Genomic DNA, 19018 nt, shown 5'->3' on the forward strand with positions numbered 1-19018 from the left:
TTGGACATCAATTATGGAATTGTAATGAGGTGCTAATATAGTTTTGCTTTGATAATCACAGATGGAATCTGAACTGATATCTCTTTTTCTCTCCGATTTGCTTTATTTGATAATGTATGTACCCAGGTCTTCCTAGCAAACGTATGTTGGAATAATGGGAATTTTTTTTTTTTTTTTGTATCACTTTCCATTGCTATAAATAGTTGATGTCTTACTAGAGCTTGCATATATTGGCAGAAAATAGATGGTGTAGAAAATGAGATCATTTTATTTTGATAGGTGATTCAATGCCACTTTATTCTAATTGGCGACTGAAAGTGATGGAGCATAATCAAGGAGAGCCACTACCCTTCCCACCAGCTGGAGGCTGCTGGTCACCACTGGTGGATTACTTGCCTGAAACATCATCACCTGGATTACCTCTTCACAGGTGGACTACAGCGTCATTCCTATTTCATGTGAACCAAATTGCTGCTTAACACTTTCAGCTTTCTTTATGCTATCTGACAATACAGAACACAGGCAATCTTCTTTCTTGAGATACTGCAATAAATTAGATCAGTGTGCTTAGATTTTAAGAAATCTAAAATCTCAGAGACTTCCAACTGTATAAAATTAATATTCAATCTAATTCTGCTGCTGCTTTTCTGGGTGTCTGGCATAGTTACTTGACCTTTCTGGGACCCAGTTACTACATCTGAAAAATAGTGTTTGATTCTAATAGGCACTGTTATTTCAAATTGAGTCAGCTGAATTATACTTAGCAAAATCACAATAGAACAATCACTGCAGTCTTTCAAAACTTATTAATGCACCAAACATGTATTGAACACCTACTATGTGGCAAGCAGTGTGTTAGGTCTTAAGGTTGAAAAGGTGGAAAAAAAAATAGGACTCTTAACTTTGAGGAGCCCTTATCTGATAAGTTTTTTTCTTTAAAATTGTCACTTTAATTTAATGGTATCTTCAGCTACATTTCTTTTTCCCCTTTTTTTCTTGTTAAGTCGTATTTTTCTGCAAAATACAGTATTAAAGTCTTCAAATAATTTGCACAAAGTTTCTTCTAGGTTTGCTCTGATGTGCTGAAACGTCAGTAATACTCTATCTGTCACAGGTGTAACATAGCCGTGATTCTTCTGACTGACCTGATCATTGATCATAGTGTGAAGGTGGAATGGGGAAGCTACCTCCATCTTCTTCTTCATGCAGTTTTTATAGGTAATAAATATTTGGTTCTAATTCCTTTATTTTATATATTTTTAATAATAATTTAAAAGAAGTATGCTTTTGAGGAAGTTTCCACATGCTTCTCTATCTATTTCTTTGCACTTTATTTCCAAGACTCTGTAATGCTCCCGGTCTGTCGTTGTTGTTGGGTGCCATCAAGCTAGTTTTTGTCTTACAACAACTGCATGTGACAGAGTAGAATTGCCCCGTAGGGTTTTCCGAGCTGTAATCTTTACGGAGACGGATCACCAGGTCTTTCCCCTGTGGAGCTACCAGGTTGGTTCAAACCACCAACTTTTCAGTTAGCAGCCAAGAGCTTAACCATTGTGCCACCAGGGCTCCTTACTTGTGTTCTAGCGGGGGATTATTCCAAAGCTCTCTTAGCCGTGAACAAGTCTATCGTCCCTATTCCTATTCCTACACTGTGGTCCTTCCCATCCCTGCACAAACACATATGCACTCCACCAAAAATGGTTCTGTAGCTATAGCAAGAGTAAAATTAAATCTTTACCTCTGGGATTTAGGTAGACTTTAAGAATGAATGGAAATGGCAATAGGTTATGAGCGTTTAATTACACTTCATATTGTTCACAAAAGAACTGGATTGTGGAGAGTCCAATTACAAGAGCTGAAATCTCATGGTGCCCTCTGTAACAAACACATGGGATCTGTCACATCTATAGTGTCTCTGGTGCTTACAGGATTGGCTTCCTGAGACAAGTCAAGACAGCTAGCTTCTCAGAAAATTTCCTGATATGCACACTTACAATATATGTATTTCTTTATTCCATTGGTAATCATTTACTGAATATCTTTATGTGCTAGGCACAGAATAAATTAAAAAATGCCTGCCTTCTGTTTTTATTCATTTACATGAATAAAAAAGTAAGTTAAGTAACAGAGTAATAATATCTAAGGAGATCTATTCAATTTTAGGCATGAAATGCATTGAAATCTTAACTGGATTCTCTTTGTGTTATAGGACGAAAAACCCGTTGCTGTTGACTCGATTCCAACTCATGGTGAACCCATGTGTTACAGAGTATAATAGCTCGACAGGGTTTTCTTAGCTGTAACCTTTACAGCAGATTGTCAGGCCTTTCTTTTGCGGTGCCACTGGGTGGGTTCAAATCGCCAACCTTTCAGTTAGTAGTCAAGTGCAAACCATGTGTGCCACCTAGGGACCTAGGCAGGACAATAGACTATTGTAAAAATGTATGGGAACTCTAGGCCAATTAAAAAAAAAGCTTTGTAATACATCATCTGCCACTAAATATTTTATGTGATTTCTGCATTTCTTTAAAATGTGAGTTCGGTAGCAAGAATAGTCACTATTTTATTTTATTGATAATCGTTTTCTACTGTCCTTTTTAGGGTTTGACCACTGCCACCCTGAGGTGTATGAACATTGCAAACGTCTGCTTCTGCATTTACTAATAGTCATGGGATCCAACAGTAACGTCCGAACTGTTGCTTCTATCCTTCTCAGGAATAAGGAGTTTAATGAGCCCAGGGTGCTTACAGTCAAACAAATTGCACACTTAGATTATTCTTTCACAGGTATTTACTTTAGAAGTACAATTTGAAAGTAGCACTATATTAATGTGGAATCCAGTAATAGGAAAGTCAAATAAAACTGAAAATACTAGAGAACGTTTTAAACAAAATGTTACTTTATTATTTTAAGTACCATTTACATTATTTTCTAATCAGTAAAAGGAGAAATTAAACTTAAAAGTATTTAAGTCTATTGCTTTTTATGATCTTTACCGTAAAAATCTTAACTTCTGAACATGTAAATTCACAGTGCAATGAAAAATGCTTAATTTATTTAGCACTTGATGTGAAAAAAATGTTGAATTTGTTTTTGATTCCTTCAAGTCTCAAGGTCTGAAAGACTGAGAAAGTATTTTTAGTTTTTCTTTTATTTGATTGCATTTACTGAATTTTAAAATGTTACACATTTTTAAATACTGAGATTCAAACTTATGAGACAAATATTAAATTTATTTTCCCTGTAGATTTGAATATTTTTACTTTTAATATTGTATGTTCTTCTTTCCTAATAATCCTAACTTATTTATTTTATTCATCAGTATCATCTTGCTAATAAGAGGGTCTAGAAAATAATTATTTTTAGAAATTGAAATACAATTACCTTTTTTCTAATCCTCTAGTGTTCAGATATAAGGTTAATGAATTTAAAAGTTACTCAGAATAAACCGAATGCTTCGAAGGCCAGAGTAGCAGGGGCGGGGGTTTGGGGACCATGGTTTCAGGGGACATCTAGGTCAATTGGCATAATAAAAACTATTAAGAAAACATTCTGCATCCCATTTTGGAGAGTAGTGCCTGGGGTCTTAAATGCTAGCAAGCGGCCATCTAAGATGCATCAATTGGTCTCCACCCACCTGGAGTAAAGGGGAATGAAGAACATCAAAGACACAAGGTAAGTATGAGCCCAAGAGTCAGAATGGGCCACAAAAATCAAAGACTACATCATCCTGAGACCAGAAGAACTAGATGGTGCCCAGCTACAACTGATGACTGCCCTGACAGGGAGCACAACAGAGAATCCCTGAAGGAGCAGGAGAGCAGTGGGATGCAGACCTCAAATTCTAGTAAGAAGACCAGACTTACTGCTCTGACAGAGACCAGAGGGATTCTAGAGGTCATGGCCCCCAGATCTTCTGTTAGCCCAAGACAGGAACCATTCTCGAAGCCAACTCTCCAGACAAGGATTGGACTGGACTATAAGACAGAAAATGATACTGATGAGGAGTGGGCTTCTTGGATCAAGTAGACACATGAGACTATCTGGGCAGCTCCTGTCTGGAGGGGAGATGTGAAGGCCGAGAGGGATAGAAGCTGGCTGAATGGTCACGGAAATAGGGTGGAGAGAAAGAATGTGCTGTCTCATTAGGGGGAGAGCAACTAGGAGTATATAGCAAGGTGTCTGTAAGGTTTTGTATTAGAGACTGACTTGATGTGTAAACTTTCACTTAAAGCACAGTAAAAATTTAAAAAAAAAAAGTTACTTGGTTAAAGCCCTATATTTACTTAAATCCTTGTACATAGTAAAACAAAAAAAAAAATTAGGAAATTAGCCTTTTAAAACTCTGATTAAAAAAGGAATGGAATAAAGTTTACTGCCTTTTTATATCAAGCCAACTTTACTCACAGTTTCATAGTTCGTTGTTTTTAAGGCTCCATTAAGCCATTTGTAAATATGAGCAATAGTAATAACCTTTTAAAATAAATTGTTCGCTAATTGACATAGTATAAATATTACAAAGACTTTAAAACAGCCCTTCTTTGAGTAAAATGAAGCAAAAATGTTGAGTCCTTTCCATAAGAAATTAAAAATCTGTTGCCATTATAAAAATGTGACTGACTTAATAATAAATGCTGAGAAAATATGCCAAAATATGGGAAAACTGCCACTCTGAACTTTGTTCGGCAGATGGCAGCAAAGGAAAAAAAAAAAGTACACTGTAAATCCAAATAGTTCTAGCGTTAGGCTGTGATAATGGTCTTTGCTAAAAACTCCTTCTACGTGGTTGGTGCTAATGAGGGTCCATTAGGAGTACTGATTGGAATCAGCCAGTACTAGCAGATTTCCTCATGTGTCCCGTATACCGTAGTTTTATACAAATAACACGCATCTTCTATGTTTGTGTACCAACTGTGCCCCCTCCCACAAGTTATTTTCATAATTGTGCTATGCTGATTTTAATGGCAGCATGTAAAAAAAAAAAAAAAACACACAACAGAAGGCATGCATTATTTGCATAAAAATACAGTAATCAATAAGAAACAGTAGTTTGCTTTTTTAAGTGTCCTGTGAGGTTCTTTCATGCTTAGATGTTCATGACAATCTTGTTCTCTTTCAGCAGGTGTTAACGATTTTATACCTGATTACCAGCCCTCCCCTATGACTGACTCAGGGCTTAGCTCAAGTTCTACCTCTTCTAGTATCAGCTTAGGAAATAACAGCGCTGCCATTTCACATCTGCATACCACTCTCCTCAATGAGGTTGACATCTCAGTAGAGCAGGATGGAAAAGTAAAAACCCTCATGGAATTCATTACCTCAAGGTAACGCTTACAGCTCTTACCGTTCCAGCAATACATGTGTTAAGTACCTCTTTCATTTGTCAGCTGTTTTGGACCATACATTTGTTTTCAGAAGTGATACTGATTTGAAATACATAGATTTCTGTTATGCAATTTTTGAAAATTATGATGCAGCCATCATAGGCTTTATTCTTTTGCATTCACACAGTTATCCCCAAGAAGGGCCTCATTAGCATCTGGATGCTCAGTGTCCGTGAAGAATACGGTGTTATCTGAATACATATTCTACTTTGATTAGCTACATTATCAGTCAGTCACCACATATTTAGTACGGTCTACTCTTTGCAAGACGCTGGAAGTAGAGAAGAAAAATAGCTGGGGGAAAAACGGGTGAAAGCAAAATCATAGGGGCATGAGAAAACAAAGTGTGTTTGGAAATGGTGAGTAAGGGTGTCTTTGGAAATCCAGCCTGACTGTTAATGGCTGAGGAAAAAGTGTCTCAAGACAAGGCTCGAAAGCTAGAGAGAAGCCGACCTTGTGGGCCATGAAGCTTGGGCCATACATTTAGAGATCTTTATCTTTCAAGAAAGGAGACATTGAAATCTTTGAGCTGTAAGTGGGGAGGGCAAACCCCCGCGCCTCCCCCCGCCCCCGCAAAAAAATGCCTGTTACCATTGAGTAGATTCCAACTCATAGTAATCCTATAGGACAGAGTAGAACTGCCCCATAGGGTTTCTAAGGAGCAGCTGGTAGATTGAAACTGTAGACCTTTTGGTTAGCAGCTGAGCTCCTAACCACTGTGCCACCAGGGGTCCAGGGATAGTTAAATAAATGTGTTGAGAAAATCAGCCTCAGAGCAATGTACAGGATGAATTTAGAGATGGAAGGGCTTGGAGATAGCTTGACTAACTAAGAGGTTTTCAGGGCACTTAGGGCCCATGGCAATAAGGGGCTCAACCAAGGTAGTAGCCTTGAGAATGCAGAGACAGTTTAAAGAAAGAACCAACAGGCTATTGCTCAGTCCTAAACTTTTCTTGCAGCTTTAGCCAGTAAGTTATTTTCTCTGCATTTACTCAGATACTTTCTTTGTGTTATAATCTAATTACAGTCTACCAGTTTTCTGTTGAATCAGTTCTGACTCATGGCAACCCCAGGTGCTCCATAGGGTTTTCTGTGGCTGATTTTTCAGAAGTAGATATCCAGGCCTTTGTTCTGAGGTACCTCCAACCTTTCAGTTAGTTGCTGAGCCTGTTAGTCACCAAGAGACTCCAACTGCAGTCTAGCTTTCACAGATTAGAATATTCTGACCTGTAACACATAAGCAATAAGCAGTCCTCTTCTCATTTGACAAAATTTGTCATCTTTTCCCTACCATCTCTGAGAGATTTTGGCTGCAGTGATGGAAGACTTTGAGATTATATGTAACCTGGATCTTCTCCATCTTGGTATAGACTACAGGCCGTCCCCAGGTTATGAATGAGATCCGTTCCTTACTGTGTTTTTAAGTCGAATGTGTAGGTAAGCTGGGACAGGTGCATACAGTTATTTAGCCTTTCTTAGTGCAAGAATAGGCTTGAAGCTTTTTCAGTGATTTAAAAGCTGCACGTGCAGCAAGCGAAGGTGACTTTGACAAAGAAATTTGTTGCAAGAAGGGGTTGGTTCAGTCGTTTCAAAGTGAGGACAGATTTACATAACATAAAAGGGCAAGTGCGGGTAGTCTATAAGTTGGATGTTCATAACCTGGGGACTGCCTGTATTACATCTCCACGCGCGTGCAATGTATTAGTAGACTTTGTGACATGCTGTTTGATTTATTCAACTACTATACTTTCTAATTGTGAAGGTGTGCTTAAGGCAAGTATGAGTAAAACTCTTAATGTAACTTTAAAACATAGGGAATGATATCTGTGCTGTGTTTTCAGAAAAAGAGGGCCCCTCTGGAACCATGAGGATGTTTCTGCCAAGAATCCTAGCATAAAGAGTGCCGAACAGTTAACTACGTTTTTGAAACATGTGGTTTCTGTTTTTAAGCAATCCAGCTCAGGTATCTTTCATTAAATATTTCAGATAACATTTACGTTTAATGAGATATCATTTTAATGTGTTGTTAAAATTTCTCCTAATGCCTAACAAAAGTTGATAGTTGATATGTCTCAATAAAAAGTTTAACACAGATATTTTAAAACTTGGTAACAGATTTTATTTAGCATATTTTTTTGGTTGGGAAAAAAATTCAGTTACTATTTTAAAATAAGAATACTGCCTGCGACATTCTGGACTCCTTAGCTTTGTGGATGACGGCATCATAAAACTGCAATACGCTTGTGTTTTATGAGAGAATTGCATTAAAGGGGCATATGGTACCATGAGTTAAAATTCACTTTTATGCTGGAACGGGACTCTGTGATATAAAATGTAATAACATTTTGAAAATCTTAGTAAAAATGTATTTGTCTAAAGCAATAGTTCTTAACTGGAAGGGATTTTGCTGCCTGGGAGAATTTGGCAATGTGTGGAGATATTTTTGGTTGTCACAACTGAGGGGGCAGGGGTTGCTACTGGAATTCAGTGAATATAGACTAGGGATATTGCTAAACATCCCAAATTGCACAGGACAGCTCCTCCCAACAAAGAATTATCCAGTCCAAAACGGCAGTAGTGCTGAGTTTGAGAATCCCTGGTCTCAAGAATAGCTTTCCTAAAGATTAGAATGAAAAATCATCTGAAATACAAAGAGTTTAATGAAGAGAAAAAGCAATGACTTATAAAATACTAATGAATGCCTGCTATATGCCAGGTATTGTGCTAGGTATTGGGTTTACAATGATTAGCACCTGATCATAACCCCTATAATATGAAAAACAAGAACCACCTAATGCTTTCATTTGTTTTTCCAGAAGGAATTCATTTGGAACATCATCTTAGTGAAGTTGCTCTGCAAACAGCACTTTCTTGCTCTTCTCGACACTATGCTGGGAGATCCTTTCAGATTTTCAGGGCCCTAAAGCAGCCTCTTTCTGCAACTACACTTTCTGATGTTCTCTCCAGACTTGTAGAAACTGTAGGGGATCCTGGAGAAGATGCACAGGTATTTCATTAAGTTCTTTCAGCACTTACTGAACAGCCACAAGTTGTCAAAACATATTGCCAACTGTCGATTGCTGCAGCTGGACCAATATAGAAATATTAGCATCAAATGTTAACAAGCAGGCAGTGAATTAAGAAACAAAGTTTTCTAATTAATATGTAATAACATATTAATTAAATCAGATAGTCTGTTGCCTATCAGAGAAAGCTTTACACACACACAACGAGTTGAATAGTACCCTGGAATGGCTACAAGGTAAAAGAGATAGCAGTTAAATTTAAATATAAAGAGGAACGGGGAATTTAACTTTTTAAGATAAATTAAGTAAGATATTGCAACTTGAGAACATAAGCCTATACAGACTAATGATTTCAACATTATCTGATGAGAAATTCATTCATTCAGCAGGTATTTCTCAAGTACCTACCATGGACCCAGCACTATTTAGGCACTGAACAAGACAAAGTTCTGGCATTCTGACACTTACATTCCATTGCAGAAGCAGGCCTTTAATCTATTACTAATATATAACACAATTTCAGTGATAAGTGCTGCAAAAATAATGTAGAATAAATTGTTGAAGTGATAAGGGAGGGGAGCTCTTTTATCTATGGCCATCTCAGAAGGTGATTTTTGAACAGATACTCAAATGAAGTGGGCCATGTGCTAATCTGGGGAATAACATTGTAAGCAGAGGGAGTAGGAATAACAAGTGCAAAGCCCTGAGGTGGACTCAGTAGACCTCTTTAAGGGACATCAAGAAAACCAGTGTGTCTAAAGTATAGTGGATTGGGAATTGGGAGCCAGTGGCAGGAGATTGGGAAAGTCAGCAGGCCCAGGTCACCTGAGGCCTACTAGGCCATGGTAAGAGGTGAGATTTTACTCAAATTTGATGGGAAACCACTCAAAGATTTTGAAAAGAGAGTGACAGGACATGATTTGCATTTTTCAAAAATTAGTCTGGGCCTTCATCAGACTGTGTCCAGTACCACGAGATGGTACCTGGATACCACCACTGACTGCTCTGGCAGGGATCACGATAGAAGGTGATCACAACAGAAAAAAAAGAGGACAGAGCTGGAGAAAAATGTAGAACAAAATTCTAACTCAAAAAGAAAGACCAGACTTGCTGGCCTGACAGAGACTGGAGAAACCCTGAGAGTGTGGCCCCGGATACCCTGTCAGCTCAGTAATGAGGTCACTCCTGCAGTACACCCTTCAGCCAAAGATTGAACAGGCCCGTGGAACAAAACAAGACTAAAGGGGCATGCCAGCCCTGGGGCAGGGACTGGAAGGCAGGAGGGAACAGGAAAGCTGGTAATAGGAAACTCAAGGTCAAGAAGGGAGAGTGTCGACCTGTCGTGGTGTTGCTAACCAATGTCATACAACAATACAACAATGTGTGTTTGTTGAGAAACTAGTTTGTTCTGTAAACCTTCATCTAAAGTTCAATTAAAAAAAATTAGTCTGGCAGCTGGGTGGGTATCTCAGAAGAGTAAGAGTGAAAGCAAGAGAGGTCAGTTAAGAGGCTATTTAAAGGAGTTCAAGCTAACATGGTGGCAGCTTAGATTAAGGGAAGTTTTTTTAAGGAAATAGAGAAAAAGGGGTCTGATTTTTAAATATTTAACAGTAATATTTTTAAGAGTTTCTGATGGATTCCATTTAGGATGTGAGAGAAAGAATCAAGGGTGACCCTTAGATTTCTGGCCTGAATTTTGGGTGAATTGTGGTGCTATTACAATCAATTTATTCAATTAGTTTGATGAGTTTTCATCAATCAGCAAGATCACGTTGCCCAAGAGTTTAATCATTTTGTAATAATAATGTGGAGATTGTTTAATCATTTTGTAATATTACTGTGGAGATTGTTCTGTTTTTAACTCTCATCAGGAAGTCCATTGCGTTTTCTTTCTCCACAGCATATTTATTAAAAGCTGCTCTGTTTTGCAGGGTTTTGTGATTGAGCTTCTTCTCACATTGGAATCTGCAATCGATACTTTGGCTGAAACAATGAAGCATTACGATCTTCTTTCTGCACTTTCTCAGTAAGAATTTAAGCCAGGCAACCTGTACATATATATGTAGAACTTTAATAGCTAAATATGTGTAATTATAATATTATATTATTGTTAAATTGGTAGTGGGCATAATACTAAAAGAATCTGATGGATAACCAGTGGAGACATTAACTTCAGAAAGTGAAGACTTGTGAAAAGTCATAGAGCTGATAGTGGCAATGCCTTCTAATGTCCTGGCTAGAGATGTTTCTACAGCGCCACCGAGGCTGCGTTAACCACTGCCATTCCTGCCATGCTGAACGTTCCATTGCTCCCCAGACATGCCAGGCCCCTTAGGACTCCTTTCACTTTTGGCATAGTGTCCCTTGTCCTTGCTGTAGCCTCTCCTCCCACTTCCTCTGCCTTAGAAACCAGTTGCCGTCAAGTCAGTTCCAACTCATGGCAACCCCTTGTGTGTCAGAGTAGAACTGTGTGCCGTGGTTGGTTCTCTACAAATAGATCACCAGGCCTTTCTTCCAAAGAGTTGAGCATCCAAACTTTTGGTTAGCAGCAGAGTGTATTAACCTTTGTACTACCTAAGGACTCCTCCTTTCCTCTTTGCCTTGCAGACCCTGAAATCCAACTCATCCTCTAAGTCCCGTCTCAAATTTTACCTCCTGGCTAAGCAATCCTAACTGTCCCAAGGCAGTGTTAATTATTCTGTCCTTAGGGTCCTCACAGTATTTTCTTTATATTTTAGTAACAGCAATTAACAGGCTATAAATTCATCCATTTACATACCTATCTCCTGCAATAGATTTTATCTTAACATTCCTATCACTTTGCATACTGCCTGGCACCGGTAGGAAGCCTTCAGTTAATAGTTTTTAAATTAGTGGTGATTGGATGTGAGGGAGAAGAAGAAATCAAAAACAATTTTCGAGCTAGGTGGTTGTGGAAATAGTACGCCACTGACAGAAATAAGGACACCAGGGCCAGGAAGGCTGAGGGATAAGATAGATGAGGTCTGCTTTGGACATAATGTATACTTCAATCCCAGATTTGAAAGTTATCAATGATTACTGTAGCAGAATTTTATTTACAAGTCAAACTTCATCCCAACTCAAAGGAAAGGTGCTATGACACATTTTAATAGGGAGGAGAGAACTGAAATCTGATAAAAGCAAAGTCAGATATACTCAAAAGAATTTTTAACTGATAAGTTACTGTTTTTCACTGTTTTCAAGAGCAAAATTAATGTATCAAAAGAAGCGATTGTACTTGCATTTATCTGTTTTTGTTTTTTTTTTTTTTTTAAAGACCCTCATACCATGATCCTATAATGGGAAACAAGTATGCAGCTAACAGGAAAAGCACTGGACAACTCAATCTAAGCACAAGTCCCATTAATAGTAGTAGTTATTTGGGATATAACAGTAATGCAAGAAGTAACTCTTTAAGATTAAGTTTAATTGGTGACCGAAGAGGTGACCGGCAGCGGAGTAACACACTGGATATAATGGATGGACGGATAAACCATAGCAATAGTTTAGCAAGGACTAGAAGCCTTTCCTCTCTACGAGAGAAAGGACTGTATGATGTGCAGTCCACTACTGAGCCTACCAACCTGATGGCCACCATTTTTTGGATAGCAGCATCTTTATTAGAATCAGATTATGAATATGAATACCTCCTGGCTCTCAGGCTTCTCAACAAACTGCTTATCCATTTGCCTTTGGACAAATCAGAGAGTCGAGAGAAGATTGAAAATGTACAAAGCAAACTGAAGTGGAATAATTTCCCAGGCCTTCAACAGCTCTTCCTTAAGGGTTTTACCTCAGTATCTACCCAAGAAATGACCGTGCACCTCCTCAGTAAACTCATTGCTGTCTCCAAACACACGTTGGTGGATCCTTCCCAGCTGTCAGGTGATGTGAACGTCATTGCACCAACACCTCGCTTTTAATGCGGTGAAATGTAAATTAACCATTTGTTTTGGAATCTACTAATTTCTGCTTTTCCGCAAACAGTTATAATATTGTTTTATGTGAGAGAGCTCGAATTATTTGGTAAAAGCCAAAAAAGAATGTAGAGGATCACATATCCCAGGAAATGTAAAGAAAATGGTTTCTGGAACCATTTAAAAAAAAAAAAAAACTTTTAAAGTAATATGCAATAAAATTAGTTATTGTTTGCTTTTTTTTTTTTGATAGGCTTTCCTCTTAACATCCTTTGCTTATTGCCTCACTTAATCCAGCATTTTGACAGCCCAACTCAGTTTTGCAAAGAAACAGCTAGTCGAATAGCAAAGGTAAGCAAATGTTATGCTGCAAGATAACGCTATAGGGAAGTCATTCTGGATTTTATCTTAAAGGGGGAACTCTCTTAAAAATTCTTAAAAATCTCTTTTTACTGTCACTTCCTATGTGAATTTTGCATCTAAATTTTTATTCTTGTTAGGCATATAAAGGAGTTCTATAAAGTTGATGTAAGTTACAACTGCTCAAATGACAGTGAATCAAATTATTTAACTAGAGTAACACTCCTTTGAGTCTTTCTACTCTGTTTCCCTCTTTTATCCCCTGCCTGTCAGTTGCTCATTCATTCATTTCTTCGCTACCAAATATTGACTTAGCACTGGGTTAGGTGCTGGGAGTACAGTGATAAAATAGTTAGGATACTTACCCTTGTGGAGCTTATAGAGGGAGATGCAGAAGAGTGTGTGGACAACCACAATACAGTATAATAAGTGCAATGAGAGGCAAAGGACTCTAGGAACTCATACATCAAAGGTCTTCCTAGAGGAGGTCATTTCTGAGCTGACATTGAAGGCCTAATAGGAATAACCAAAGTAAGATCTCTGGATAGTGGCAGGAAGCTCAGCTGGGAGTGAAAGTTTTCTAGCCCAAAGCGCAAAGTGCAAAGGTCCCAAGGAAGAAATGGATATAATATATTTAGGGATTCTGAATGCTGTCCTTTTATGTTTGCCTTTTTCCTTTTAACATTCTTTCTCTTCATCTTCTTTCCCTGCTCCCTTCGTTCTTATTTTCTTCCTTATTTGGCTCTTTCTTTCTCATCATAGAGCTTTGAAAACAAATGTAGCTTTTTTTAGATCATCTGTTAATATTTGCTTAAAAATATTACAGCTCTTAATTTTAAAAGAATGTGATTTTGATGTTTTATATTTTTAATAATTTCTTTTAAGAAAAAAAAAGAACTCTCCGATAGCTTGTCTTCTGCTTAAATTTAACTCCTAATTAATTTTCTTATTTTGTCATCAATCATTGAGTGTTGGAACAAAAGCTTTTTTTTTTAACAACTAAAAAAAGAAACAGTTATATGAATTAATGAATTATGTGTGTCCAACAGGAAGTTATGTGAACGAGGAGAGGAGAGGGCATAGCAACATAAGATATCCTAGCTAAATGCACTGGGAGAAAAATCAGTAAAGTTTGCAACAAAAGGGCACAGCAAATAAAATTCTCTGGAATAGCTTTTTAAATGAGCAAATTTTTTAAGAGTTGTGATTCGTTTAACAAGTAGCACAACAGTAAATGGAAAGAGCAAGCCAGCAGAAAGCCAAATAAAACACTCACCTCTCCATGGCCCAGATTTTAACACTGGTAAAAAAAAAAAAAAAATTTTTTTTTTTCCCAAGGGCAAACTTATCTCTGGATGCCAGGGTAGTGAAAAAATAGTACCGGCCCAATTAATCACAGTAACAAGAGCCTGAGTATGATCTTGATAAAACCAAACCACTTGCTATCGAGTCCTTTCCAACTCATGGCGATACCAAGTATGTCAGAGTAGAACTGTACTTCATAAGGTTTTCAGTGGCTTATTTTTTGGAAATAGATCACCAAGCATTTTTTCCAAGGCATCGAAGTGGGGTGAACTTGAACCTCAATGTTTTGGTTAGCAGCTGAGCGCTTAACCATTTGCACCACCCAGGGATTCCATTATCTTGTTAGATGATACGTAATAGAAGACAAGAAAATATTTAATAAAATATGATGTTGAATCCATTCTTAATAAAAATTCTAAATAAATTAGATATGGAGAGATTCTTAGCATGATTATTTTTAAAGCCTGTATTTAAAAAGAAGAGCCAGTATTAATGGAAACATGTCTCAGTTTCTCAAAAATGGCAGTGGTAACAAATAAGACAAGAATGTCTCCTATTCTTGGTTTTACTTAATAAACTAATTCAATAGAACATTAAATATCAAGAGAAGGTGAGTTACTATAATTGTTAAAAATGAAATATCACCTTCTATAAATTAGTGTTTGCCTAAAGGAAACCAACAACATGTATTGCATTACTTTGGTCTAAATGTGATACAAAATATAAATTTATTAAAATAACTTTCATTTTAATATTCTAATGACACATTAGAGCCCTGGAGGTGCCATGGTTTAAGAGGTTGGCTACTAACCAAAAGTTGGCAGTTTGAATCCACCAGCTGCTCCTTGGAAACCCTATGGGGCAGTTCTCCTCTGTCCTGTAGGGTCGCCATGAGTCAGAATTGACTTGATGGCAACGGGTTTTTTTTTTTAATGACACTTCATTAGAAAAAGGTTTTAAACACTAATTTCCTTTTTTTTTTTTTTTTGCTTTAGGAGTAAGAAAACAATGAGAGAAAAAATGTATATTGGCTTAATTTGGGATTTCAAGAGAAAAAAAGGCATAAAACCCCTAGTGAGGGGAGTAGACACATTTAACGCATAGCAGCTACCTGCTGAATGCTGGGATAAGTGAGGCGCTCTGCCTGCCTGGCTTTAACCATGTTGCAGCCCCTTGAATGTCAAACCTCTGCTCTCATGATCACAGCAGGACGCAGGAAATTCCTAAATGTCGCTTTTGTTTTTCAAAAATCAAATCTGGCCTTCTGTGACTCATTGTTTTTAAGTCTGTTTTCTTCCTGTTGGGCAGCGCACAAAGGTTCCCTCTCTGTATGCTTTTAGCAACCTACAGGATGTGGATTAAATTGATTTCTTAATTATTCTCTCACTCATAACTGTTGAGAGCAATTTTCTGCCATTATGTGCTTCCTCATTATGCAAATATCCCTTGTACTTGCAGAGCACAGAATTTCAAAATGAGGCAATACTTAAGACAAATATTGTCCTCTTCAGCTATTCATTGTGGCAAAAATAGTATGCTAACAAAAGTATGTGATAAAACATCTTCTCTTTTAATCATCTTAACCTGATAATTCAAAAATTCCAAAATTAAAATTTTAGTCATTTGCTTTATTATAAAATTGCACAGTGCAATTTTCTCCCTTTTTAAAAATAGGATTTTTTTAAATCAGTCTTAGAAAAACTGTTTCATAAGCTATTATGTATCTGTTTTATTCGAGAAAATTTTTCGTATTTTAGAGAACTTAATTGTGAGAGTTTACAATTTTATTTTTTTTTACAATATGATAAATTATTATATTTTGAAATGTGAATAAAAGACATATCAAACAAATTTTCCTTTTTTTCCCTGATGCCTATTTTATGGGTAAAAGATGAATAGCTGAAATAAGCTGCTTTCTATGATTTCACCCACAGAAGAAAGATGTGGCAGCCTGCCTCCGGAATGATTAAAGCCTTGGAAATCCCATGAGGCAGTTCTGTTCTGTCTGTACTGGGTGAATAGTGTCTACACAGGGCTTATACCTTCATATCACAAGCCTCTGTCTAGTAATAACACCCAAATGATGAATCTGAGGCCCTCTAAACATATTAAATGTCTTCTGAATTATCAAAGTAAAAGATCCATTTGAAAGTTGAAAATACATACTCTACTTTGTTTACTAAATACGCTAGGCAGTTTGTGAAAATACCATAAAACATTAATAAGATGACAAAGGAAAACTAAAAGCAAAAATTGAGATGAGGCTAGCCCTTTATGAGGGCTCCTGGGTGGCACAAATGGGTAAGCACTTAGCTGCTAACTCAAAGATTGGTGGGTCGATTCCACCCAGAGGTGCCTTAAAGAATGCCTGGCAACCTACTTCTGAAAAATCACCCGCAGAAAACCCTTTGGAGCACAGTTCTACTGTGACACACATGGGGTTGCCATGACTCATGATCAACTCAACAGCAACTGGTTAGCCCTTTATGATACATGGGGGGTATAAGGCTAGCATGGCCCTTTTCTAGTTCTGCATTACCCAAGTATCCCTCACACGAGACGAGGGGCATCCTTACCTATCTATAACCTAGGGAACAAATGGACTGAGAGGGTGCTTTGGGTTAGTAAGATACCCCTAAACATTTGTAGGTTTGGATTCCATAGTACTGTATCAGGTAAACTTTGACAGGCCAATACATTTTGAAGTGACCCCTAAAAGATTACTCTAAGGATCTTAGAACTTTAGATACTTTTCCAAAGACCAATTTGGGGTCCAGCCTATGAGTTATCATCCACTGGAGATGTAGGACTCAGTTTTATCAGAGCTCCAGCTAAGTCCTTTGAGCCTGTCACACATATTGAGGATCTCTGCAGTTGACTGCTCTACTGAGATCTGCTGGACACCTTGAGACTAAAGCATTTCCTCTCTGGCACAGCAGGTCTGAACCTCCCTGAGGATTCCCAGGTTGAGTCAGCCTGTTTGGATACTTGTGCACTTAACTGTGTATGGTTTTTACAAAAGGAAACAATTTCTACAAAGTAGTTACAGAACGATGTATGGGGTTTCCAAAACTGTATATGGGCTTTACCAAAAACTGTTTTGCAAAACATCAGTCTGAAAAAAGCATTTAGCACCCTCAGTAGTGCTTAATATATTAAACACCTTCCCATTTTGTCTATTAAGTTATTAGGAGTTCTTTGTGCTTTTTTTCTCTTCCATCTAATTTTTCTACTGTACTGAAATACATTAAAACTTTAAGATACACATCGAAATTATTTCATTAAATAAATGAACTATATAAAATCAAGTTTAAGTGTTTTCATTTTAACTGAATGAAATAATTTTGTTTTTTGTCTAGGTTTGTGCAGAAGAAAAGTGCCCAACGCTTGTCAACCTGGCTCACATGATGAGTTTGTACAGCACACACACATATTCCAGAGACTGTTCTAACTGGATCAACGTCGTGTGTAGATACCTGCATGACTCCTTCTCAGATACCACATTTAGTCTTGTGACTTATCTTGCAGAGGTAAAGTTTTTAGCGGTCTTGATCCTGGTGAATGATTATACTTTTTGTTTCTACAAAATTGGTTCTTGGCTTTGAAATCCTTTCTAGAATAATAATACAGCATTCAAAGACGTTTTTACTGGGTAAGTTTTAATTTAATGATACATTTGCTTCCTAATCTAAAATATGATCAGGGGACTAAAAATGGAGTTATTAAGAAATAGCCCTAGAACAGCAAAAATGTTAATATTTATTTGTCGATGCGTAAGAAATAACTTCATTCCTTGGACGTACATTATTAAGTAGGCACAAGGACAACCTCACAAGAAAGGAATTCCTATTCCCTAAAAGAATGTTTATCAATTTTTAATAAAGGAATACCTTCTTTTCTAAAAAGTTGGCCTCTAGAAATTAAACTATAACACTACAAAGTTAAAAGAAATTATTTATAGCTGAGTAAACAGTTTAAATACTGCTCCTAGCACTAATATTTTACTTAGCTAAGTCACTGACCACTATCATAAAAGTGCTTCATTGCTGGTATGAATTTTAAAAGTGTTGATTTTGATAGGTTTGCTACCATCAAATTTATATTTAAGTGAGCTGATAATGTGAGCTACCTACCTGATAGCTTCCTAGCCTAAATGAATACATGTCACTGTGTTTATCTTATACCTTTATCTTTAGAGTCAGAGTCAACATAAAAGCAGTCCAAATTTGGTTTTGAATTTAACCCAGGGCCTTAGACCAGCGTCACATTTGTGCTACCATAAAACTCACCATTAAGACTATAATCTTTAAGGGAGCAGATCGGTAGATCTTTCTGCCAAGGAACTGCTGGGTGGGTTCAAACCGCCAGACGTTTGGTTAACGGCTGCGTGCTTAAGCGATACACCACCAGGGCACCTTAGTTCTCCCTAAAGATCCAGTCCTGGGGTTCTAATGCCTGAAACTTACAAGTATGACCTGTTGTGTACCACATACTAGCAATGTTTTTCCACTGTGTACAGAGAGTGGTTTTGCCTCAAATGTTACTCTTATCAGTCTGAATTATTCTTTTATTATTATTAATAATTCTCAAGTTATTACTAACTACTAAAACTAGCTACATGTATTTAAAATGACATTAATCTGCTGCTGAAAACCCTATGAAGTATATAGGTGGTGCTGCTATTTTACACTTAAATCAGGTCTCAGAGAGATTAAGAAATGTTCAAGGTCACAGAGAGATTAAGAAATGTTCAAGGTCACAGAGCTAATAAGTGGCTGGTGTGAATGTTTTGGGTGTAGTTATTATTCTTTGGTGATGGTGGTAGAGTGGTTTTCCTCTTAACCCGAAATGTGTTCAACTAAATTAATTAAGGAAATAAAATACTAAGATGATAATAAAAAATAATTATCTAATTCTTCTTTCTGAACTAAGAAAAATGACAATAATAGACATTATTGTTAGCGCTGCATTTCTGATAATTTAACCATAAATTCCTGGGTTAAA

The 19018-nt window shown here is 37.2% G+C and overlaps 1 protein-coding gene across 13 annotated transcripts in view; it reads left to right on the forward strand.

Annotated features, from left to right (window-relative positions):
- Nucleotides 1-19018, forward strand: part of FRYL (FRY like transcription coactivator) — a 344107-nt gene that overhangs the window by 281405 nt on the left and 43684 nt on the right. For 11 of the 13 annotated variants that reach the window (XR_007517673.1, XM_049886274.1, XM_049886269.1 and 8 more), the window contains 10 exons: nucleotides 280-430; nucleotides 1115-1218; nucleotides 2602-2787; nucleotides 5121-5325; nucleotides 7227-7348; nucleotides 8202-8392; nucleotides 10343-10437; nucleotides 11710-12317; nucleotides 12603-12700; nucleotides 17374-17544. Coding sequence is in view for 12 of the 13 variants with exons in the window: in XM_049886274.1 (XP_049742231.1) it covers nucleotides 280-430; nucleotides 1115-1218; nucleotides 2602-2787; nucleotides 5121-5325; nucleotides 7227-7348; nucleotides 8202-8392; nucleotides 10343-10437; nucleotides 11710-12317; nucleotides 12603-12700; nucleotides 17374-17544 (1931 nt within the window). In the remaining variant the exon portion in view is untranslated. The remainder of the gene's footprint in view (nucleotides 1-279; nucleotides 431-1114; nucleotides 1219-2601; nucleotides 2788-5120; nucleotides 5326-7226; nucleotides 7349-8201; nucleotides 8393-10342; nucleotides 10438-11709; nucleotides 12318-12602; nucleotides 12701-17373; nucleotides 17545-19018) is intronic. The other 2 variants (XM_049886275.1, XM_049886280.1) reach the window with 1 other exon arrangement.

Source organism: Elephas maximus, chromosome 5, assembly GCF_024166365.1.
Source record: "Elephas maximus indicus isolate mEleMax1 chromosome 5, mEleMax1 primary haplotype, whole genome shotgun sequence".
In the NCBI taxonomy this organism is placed as follows: Eukaryota; Metazoa; Chordata; class Mammalia; order Proboscidea; family Elephantidae; genus Elephas; species Elephas maximus.